This window comes from Rhopilema esculentum, chromosome 14 (genome assembly GCF_057945365.1).
Source record: "Rhopilema esculentum isolate cy_ngs chromosome 14, ASM5794536v1, whole genome shotgun sequence".
NCBI classification, from domain to species: domain Eukaryota; kingdom Metazoa; phylum Cnidaria; class Scyphozoa; order Rhizostomeae; family Rhizostomatidae; genus Rhopilema; species Rhopilema esculentum.
Window position 1 is genome coordinate 140,443 of NC_142828.1, and position 7,884 is coordinate 148,326.

Genomic DNA, 7,884 nt, shown 5'->3' on the forward strand with positions numbered 1-7,884 from the left:
TAGTGGCTTTCCTCGTGCTTAGGCTGGTACTGGTGGGGTTGCTGGTATTGGTGCTGGTGCTGGTGCTGGTGCTTGTTGTGGTGCCTGGGCCGGAACTTTTGCTTGTGCTGGTGCCTGTACTAGTGCTAGTAATGGTGCTGTTTCTGGTGGTGGGTCTGGTTGTGGTGCTTGTGCTGGTGGTGGTGCTGGTGCTCCTATCTGTGTTTGTGCTGGAGCTTAGGCCAGTGCCGGCTCTTGTACTAGTGCAAGTGCTTGTGCTGGTGATGATGCTGGTACTGGTGCTGGTGCTGGTGCTAATGCTAGAGCTGGTGCTGGTGCCTGCGCTTGTGCTGTAGGTGGTATTGGTCCTGATGCTTATTCTCGTGCTGGTGCTATTGCTGGTGCCTGATTTGGTGCTGGTGCCTGGGCTGGTGCCTGCGCTTATGCTGGTACCTCTACTAATGCTGGACTTTGTGCTGGTGCTGGTGCTGTTGCTTGTGCTTGACCCAGTGCTTGTGCTGGTGTTGATGCTGGTGCTGGGTCTTCTGGCTTTCCTGGTGCTTAGGCTGGTACTGGTGCTGGTGGAGGTGCTGGTGCTGATGCTTGTTTGGTGTTGGTGCTGGTGCTGGCGCATGCGCCTGTCCTGGTGCTTAGGCTGGTGCTGGTGCTGGTGCTGGTGCTGGTGGTGATGCTAGAGGTGTCGCTGGTTCTTGTGCTGGTCCTGGTGCTTTTGCTGGTGCTGATGCTGGTGCTTGTTCTGGTGCCTGGGTCGGTACTGGCGCTTGTGCTGGTGCCTGTACTAGTGCTAGTGCTGTTGCTGGTGCTGGTACTGGAGCTTGTGCTTGTGCTGGTACTTGTGCTGGTGCTCGTATCTCTTTTTGTTGTGGAGCTTGGGCCAATGCCGGCTCTTGTACTAGTGCTGGGGCTGGTGATAATGCTCGTGCTGGTGCTGGTGCTGGTGCTAGTGCTGGAGCTGGTGCTTAGGCTGGTGCTGGTTCTGGTGGTGGGTCTGGTTCTGGTGCTTGTGCTGGTGGTGGTGCTGGTTCTGGCTCTTGTTCCTGTCCTGGTACTTAGGCTGGGACTGGTGCTGGTGGTGGTGCTGGTAGTGGTGCTGGTGCTGGTGCTGGTGCTGGTCTTAGTGCTGGTGCTGGCGCATATGCCTTTCCTGGTGCTTAGGCTGGAGCTAGTGCTGGTGCTGGAGCTGGTGCTGGTGCTTGTGCTGGTGCTTTGGCCGGTACTAGCACTTGTGCTGCTGCTTGTACTTGTAAAAGAGTGATGATGCTGGTGTTAGTGCCGCTGGTGCTGGTGATGATGCTGGTGCTGGTGCTTGTGCCTGTCCTGGTGTTTAGGCTGGTGCTGGTGCTATTGCTGGTACTGGTGTCGGAGCTGGTGCTTCTGCTTGACCCGGTGCATGTGCTGGTGTTGGTGCTGGTGTTGGCGCTTCTGCCTGTCCTGGAGCTTAGGCTAGTGCTGCTGTTTGTTCTGGTGCTGGTGGTTGTGCTCGTGCTGGTGCTTGTGCTTGACCCAGTGCTTGGGCTGGTGATGGTTCTGATGCTGATGCTGGTGCTGATGCTGGTGCTGGTGCTGCTGCTGGTGCTTATGCTGGTGCCTGGGCCGTTACTGGCACTTGTGCCTGTGCCTGTATTAGTGCTGGAGCCTGGGCCGGTGCCGGTGCTTATGCTGCTGCTGTTGCTGTTGCCTGTGCCGTTGCTTTTGCTGATGCTGGCACTTGTTCCTGTCCTGATGCCTGTACTAGTGCTGAAGCTGGTGCTGGTTTTGGTGCTGGTGCTTGTGCTGGTACTTCTACCAGTACTATTACTGGAGCGGGTTCTGGTGCTTGTGCTGGTGCCTGCACTGGTGCTGTAGGTGGTATTGGTTCTGTGCTTGTGCTTGTGCGGGTGCTGGTGCCTGTGCTGGTGGTGATGTTGATGCTTGTGCATGTGCGTCTGCCTATACAAGTGCTGGTGTTTTTGCTGGACCTTGTGCTTGTGCTGATTCTGGCGCTGGAGCTTTTGCTGGTGCCGGTGCTGGTGCTGGTGCTGGTGCTGGCGCTGGCGCTTCTGCCTGTTTTGGTGCTCACGTCGGTGCTGGTGGGGGTGGTGGTGCTGGTGCTGGTGATGATGCTAGAGCTTGTGCTAGACCCGTTGCTTGTGCTTGAGCTGGTGCTGGTGCTGGTGCTGGTGCTGGTGCAGGTGCTGGTGATGTTGCTATTGCTGATGCTTCCGCTTGTGTCTGTCTTGGTACTTAGCCTGGTGCTGGTGCTAGTGCTGGTGCTGGTGGTGGTGCTGGTGCTTGTGCTTGACCCAGTGCTTGTGCTAGTGTTGGTGCTGCTGTTGGCGCTTGTGCCTGTCCTGGTGCTCCGGCTGGTGCTGGTGCTGGTGGTGGTGTTGGTGGTGGTGCTGATGATTATGCTGGACCCGGTGCTTGGGCTGGTGATAGGGCTGGTGCTGATGCTGATGCTGGTGCTGTTGCTGGTGCTGGTGCTTATGCTGGTGCTTCGGCCGGTAAAGGCACTTGTGCTGCTGCCTTTACTAGTAAAAGAGCTGGTGCTGCTGCTTGTGCTGGTGCTAGTTCTGATCTTGCTAATGCTGGCGCTTGTGCCTGTCCTAATGCCTCTATTGGTGCTGAAGCTGGTGCTGGTTTTGGTGCTGGGGCTGGTGCTTGTGCTGGTGCTGGCGCTTGACCCAGTGCTTGTGCTGGTGTTGGTGCTGGTGTTGGTGCTGGTGCTTGTGCTGGTGCTGGTGCTGGTGCTTAGGCTGTTGCTTTCACCTGGTACCTGGGCCGGTGCCAGCGCTTGTGCTGGTGCCTGAACTAGAGATGGAGCTGGTGCTGGTGCTGGTTCAGGTGCTTAGGCTAGTGCTGCTGCTTGTTCTGGTGGTGGTGATGGTGCTTAGGCTGGTGTTGCTGCTGGTGCTGGAGCTGGGACTGGTGCTGGTGCCTGTGCGGTTGCTTTTGCTGATGGTGGCAATTGTGCCTGTCCTGGTGCTTAGGGTGGTCCTGGTGCTTAGGCTGGTCCTGGTGCTGGTGCTGGTTCTGGTGCTGGTGTTTGTGCTTGACCCAGTGCATGTGCTGGTGTTGGTGCTGGTGCTGGCGCTGGTGCTGGAGCTGGTGGTGGTGCTGGTGCTGGTGCTTAGGCTGAACTATGGAGCTGGTGCTGGTGCTGGTTCAGGTGCTTAGGCTAGTGCTGCTGCTTGTTCTGGTGCTGGTGGTGGTGATGGTGCTGGTGCTTGTGCTTGACACAGTGCTTGTGCTGGTGTTGGTGCTGGTGCTGGTGCTGGTGCTGGTACTGGTGCTGGTGATTAGGCTGGTGCTTGCGCTGGAGCTTGTGCTGGTGCTGATACTGTTGCTTTTGCTGATACTGATACTGATACTGTGCTGGTGCTGATACTGTTACTGGTGCTTGTGCTTGACACAGTGCTTGTGCTGGTGTTGGTGCTGGTGCTGGTGCTGGTGTTGGTGCTGGTGCTGGTGCTGGTGCTGGTGCTGGTGCTGGTATTGGTGCTGGTGCTTAGGCTGGTGCTTGCGCTGGAGCTTGTGCTGGTGCTGATACTGTTGCTTTTGCTGGCGCCTGGGCCGGTGCCAGCGCTTGTGCTATTGCCTGTACTAGTGGTGGAGCCGGTGCTGGTGCTGGTTCTGGTGCTTAGGCTGCTGCTGGTGATGGTGGTGGTGCTGGTGCTGGTACTGCTGCTTGTGCTTGACCCAGTGCATGTGCTGGTGTTGGTGCTGGTGCTGGCGCTGGTGCTGGAGCTGGTGGTGGTGCTGGTGCTGGTGCTTAGGCTGGTGCTGGTGCTGGTGGTGGTACTGCTGCTTGTGCTTGACCCAGTGCATGTGCTGGTGTTGGTGCTGGTGCTGGCGCTGGTGCTGGTGCTGGTTGTGGTGGTGGTGCTTGAGCTTGACCCAGTGCTTGTGGTGCTGTTGGTGCTGGTGCTGGAGCTTGTGCCTGTCCTGGTGCTTAGGTTGGTGCTGGTCCTGGTGCTAGTTCTGGTGCTTAGGCTGGTGTTGCTGCTGGTGCTGGAGCTGGGACTGGTGCTGGTGCCTGTGCGGTTGCTTTTGCTGATGGTGGCAATTGTGCCTGTCCTGGTGCTTAGGGTGGTCCTGGTGCTTAGGCTGGTCCTGGTGCTGGTGCTGGTTCTGGTGCTGGTGTTTGTGCTTGACCCAGTGCATGTGCTGGTGTTGGTGCTGGTGCTGGCGCTGGTGCTGGAGCTGGTGGTGGTGCTGGTGCTGGTGCTTAGGCTGAACTAGAGATGGAGCTGGTGCTGGTGCTGGTTCAGGTGCTTAGGCTAGTGCTGCTGCTTGTTCTGGTGCTGGTGGTGGTGATGGTGCTGGTGCTTGTGCTTGACACAGTGCTTGTGCTGGTGTTGGTGCTGGTGCTGGTGCTGGTGCTGGTACTGGTGCTGGTGATTAGGCTGGTGCTTGCGCTGGAGCTTGTGCTGGTGCTGATACTGTTGCTTTTGCTGATACTGATACTGATACTGTGCTGGTGCTGATACTGTTACTGGTGCTTGTGCTTGACACAGTGCTTGTGCTGGTGTTGGTGCTGGTGCTGGTGTTGGTGCTGGTGCTGGTGCTGGTGCTGGTACTGGTGCTGGTGCTTAGGCTGGTGCTTGCGCTGGAGCTTGTGCTGGTGCTGATACTGTTGCTTTTGCTGGCGCCTGGGCCGGTGCCAGCGCTTGTGCTATTGCCTGTACTAGTGGTGGAGCCGGTGCTGGTGCTGGTTCTGGTACTTAGGCTGCTGCTTGTGATGGTGGTGGTGCTGGTGCTGGTACTGCTGCTTGTGCTTGACCCAGTGCATGTGCTGGTGTTGGTGCTGGTGCTGGCGCTGGTGCTGGAGCTGGTGGTGGTGCTGGTGCTGGTGCTTAGGCTGGTGCTGGTGCTGGTGGTGGTACTGCTGCTTGTGCTTGACCCAGTGCATGTGCTGGTGTTGGTGCTGGTGCTGGCGCTGGTGCTGGAGCTGGTGGTGGTGCTGGTGCTGGTGCTTAGGCTGGTGCTGGTGCTGGTGGTGGTACTGCTGCTTGTGCTTGACCCAGTGTTTGTGCTGGTGTTGGTGCTGGTGCTGGCGCTGGTGCTGGTGCTGGTTGTGGTGGTGGTGCTTGAGCTTGACCCAGTGCTTGTGGTGCTGTTGGTGCTGGTTCTGGAGCTTGTGCCTGTCCTGGTGCTTAGGTTGGTGCTGGTCCTGGTGCTAGTTCTGGTGCTTAGGCTGGTGTTGCTGCTGGTGCTGGAGCTGGGACTGGTGCTGGTGCCTGTGCGGTTGCTTTTGCTGATGGTGGCAATTGTGCCTGTCCTGGTGCTTAGGGTGGTCCTGGTGCTTAGGCTGGTCCTGGTGCTGGTGCTGGTTCTGGTGCTGGTGTTTGTGCTTGACCCAGTGCATGTGCTGGTGTTGGTGCTGGTGCTGGCGCTGGTGCTGGAGCTGGTGGTGGTGCTGGTGCTGGTGCTTAGGCTGAACTAGAGATGGAGCTGGTGCTGGTGCTGGTTCAGGTGCTTAGGCTAGTGCTGCTGCTTGTTCTGGTGCTGGTGGTGGTGATGGTGCTGGTGCTTGTGCTTGACACAGTGCTTGTGCTGGTGTTGGTGCTGGTGCTGGTGCTGGTGCTGGTACTGGTGCTGGTGATTAGGCTGGTGCTTGCGCTGGAGCTTGTGCTGGTGCTGATACTGTTGCTTTTGCTGGCGCCTGGGCCGGTGCCAGCGCTTGTGCTATTGCCTGTACTAGTGGTGGAGCCGGTGCTGGTGCTGGTTCTGGTGCTTAGGCTGCTGCTTGTGATGGTGGTGGTGCTGGTGCTGGTACTGCTGCTTGTGCTTGACCCAGTGCATGTGCTGGTGTTGGTGCTGGTGCTGGCGCTGGTGCTGGAGCTGGTGGTGGTGCTGGTGCTGGTGCTTAGGCTGAACTAGAGATGGAGCTGGTGCTGGTGCTGGTTCAGGTGCTTAGGCTAGTGCTGCTGCTTTTTCTGGTACTGGTGGTGGTGATGGTGCTGGTGCTTGTGCTTGACACAGTGCTTGTGCTGGTGTTGGTGCTGGTGCTGGTGTTGGTGCTGGTGCTGGTGCTGGTGCTGGTACTGGTGCTGGTGCTTAGGCTGGTGCTTGCGCTGGAGCTTGTGCTGGTGCTGATACTGTTGCTTTTGCTGGCGCCTGGGCCGGTGCCAGCGCTTGTGCTATTGCCTGTACTAGTGGTGGAGCCGGTGCTGGTGCTGATTCTGGTGCTTAGGCTGCTGCTGGTGATGGTGGTGGTGCTGGTGCTGGTACTGCTGCTTGTGCTTGACCCAGTGCATGTGCTGGTGTTGGTGCTGGCGCTGGCGCTGGTGCTGGAGCTGGTGGTGGTGCTGGTGCTGGTGCTTAGGCTGGTGCTGGTGCTGGTGGTGGTACTGCTGCTTGTGCTTGACCCAGTGTTTGTGCTGGTGTTGGTGCTGGTGCTGGCGCTGGTGCTGGTGCTGGTTGTGGTGGTGGTGCTTGAGCTTGACCCAGTGCTTGTGGTGCTGTTGGTGCTGGTGCTGGAGCTTGTGCCTGTCCTGGTGCTTAGGTTGGTGCTGGTCCTGGTGCTAGTTCTGGTGCTTAGGCTGGTGTTGCTGCTGGTGCTGGAGCTGGGACTGGTGCTGGTGCCTGTGCGGTTGCTTTTGCTGATGGTGGCAATTGTGCCTGTCCTGGTGCTTAGGGTGGTCCTGGTGCTTAGGCTGGTCCTGGTGCTGGTGCTGGTTCTGGTGCTGGTGTTTGTGCTTGACCCAGTGCTTGTGCTGGTGTTGGTGCTGGTAATGGTGCTGGTGCTGGTGCTTGTGCTTGACCCAGTGCTTGTGCTGGTGTTGGCGCTGGTGTTGGTGATGGTGCTGGTGCTGGTGCTTAGGCTGGTCCTTAGGCTGTAGCTGATGCTGTTGCTTTATGCTGGTACCTGGGCCGGTGCCAGCGCTTGTGCTGGTGCATGAACTAGTGATGGAGCTGGTGCTGGTGCTGGTTCAGGTGCTTAGGCTAGTGCTGCTGCTGGTTCTGGTGCTGGTGGTGGTGGTGGTGCTGGTGCTTGTGCTTGACCCAGTGCTTGTGCTGGTGTTGGTGCTGGTGCTGGTGTTGGTGCTGGTGCTGGTGCTGGTGCTGAGGCTTAGGCTGGTGCTGGCGCTGGAGCTTGTGCTGGTGCTGATACTGTTGCTTTTGCTGGCGCCTGGGCCGGTGCCAGCGCCTGTGCTATTGCCTGTACTAGTGGTGGAGCCGGTGCTGGTGCTGTTTCTGGTGCTTAGGCTGCTGCTGGTGCTGGTGGTGGTGCTGGTGCTGGTACTGCTGCTTGTGCTTGACCCAGTGCATGTGCTGGTGTTGGTGCTGGTGCTGGCGCTGGTGCTGGAGCTGGTGGTGGTGCTGGTGCTGGTGCTTAGGCTGGTGCTGGTGCTGGTGGTGGTACTGCTGCTTGTGCTTGACCCAGTGTTTGTGCTGGTGTTGGTGCTGGTGCTGGCGCTGGTGCTGGTGCTGGTTGTGGTGGTGGTGCTTGAGCTTGACCCAGTGCTTGTGGTGCTGTTGGTGCTGGTGCTGGAGCTTTTGCCTGTCCTGGTGCTTAGGTTGGTGCTGGTCCTGGTGCTAGTTCTGGTGCTTAGGCTGGTGTTGCTGCTGGTGCTGGAGCTGGGACTGGTGCTGGTGCCTGTGCGGTTGCTTTTGCTGATGGTGGCAATTGTGCCTGTCCTGGTGCTTAGGGTTGTCCTGGTGCTTAGGCTGGTCCTGGTGCTGGTGCTGGTTCTGGTGCTGGTGTTTGTGCTTGACCCACTGCTTGTGCTGGTGTTGGTGCTGGTAATAGAGCTGGTGCTGGTGCTTGTGCTTGACCCAGTGCTTGTGCTGGTGTTGGTGCTGGTAATGGTGCTGGTGCTGGTGCTTGTGCTTGACCCAGTGCTTGTGCTGGTGTTGGCGCTGGTGTTGGTGATGGTGCTGGTGCTGGTGCTTAGGCTT

At 58.5% G+C, this 7,884-nt stretch overlaps 1 protein-coding gene across 1 annotated transcript; it reads right to left on the minus strand.

Moving 5' to 3' along the window:
- Nucleotides 1–18: 18 nt before the first annotated feature.
- Nucleotides 19–6,882, minus strand: LOC148958497 (uncharacterized). Its single transcript, XM_089112460.1, has 7 exons — nt 6,851–6,882; nt 3,639–3,846; nt 3,231–3,351; nt 2,828–2,917; nt 1,799–1,892; nt 1,030–1,126; nt 19–198 (listed from the first exon to the last, which is right to left on the minus strand). The coding sequence occupies exons 1-7, from the start codon at nt 6,880–6,882 to the stop codon at nt 19–21; spliced, it is 822 nt and encodes a 273-aa protein (XP_088968586.1).
- Nucleotides 6,883–7,884: the final 1,002 nt, after the last annotated feature.

Bases quoted from the DNA above. Each gene is read 5' to 3' on its own strand.
- LOC148958497 (XM_089112460.1), bottom strand. From the start codon at position 6,882: ATGCACCAGCACAAGCGCTGGCACCGGCCCAG. The intron at 3,352-3,638 runs ATCACCAGCAGC...CAGCACCAGCAC, and splicing joins CCAGCACCAGCACCACCACC to AGTATCAGTATCAGTATCAG. The intron at 1,127-1,798 runs GTAATAGTACTG...CATATGCGCCAG, and splicing joins AAGCACCAGAACCCGCTCCA to CACCAGCACTAAGACCAGCA.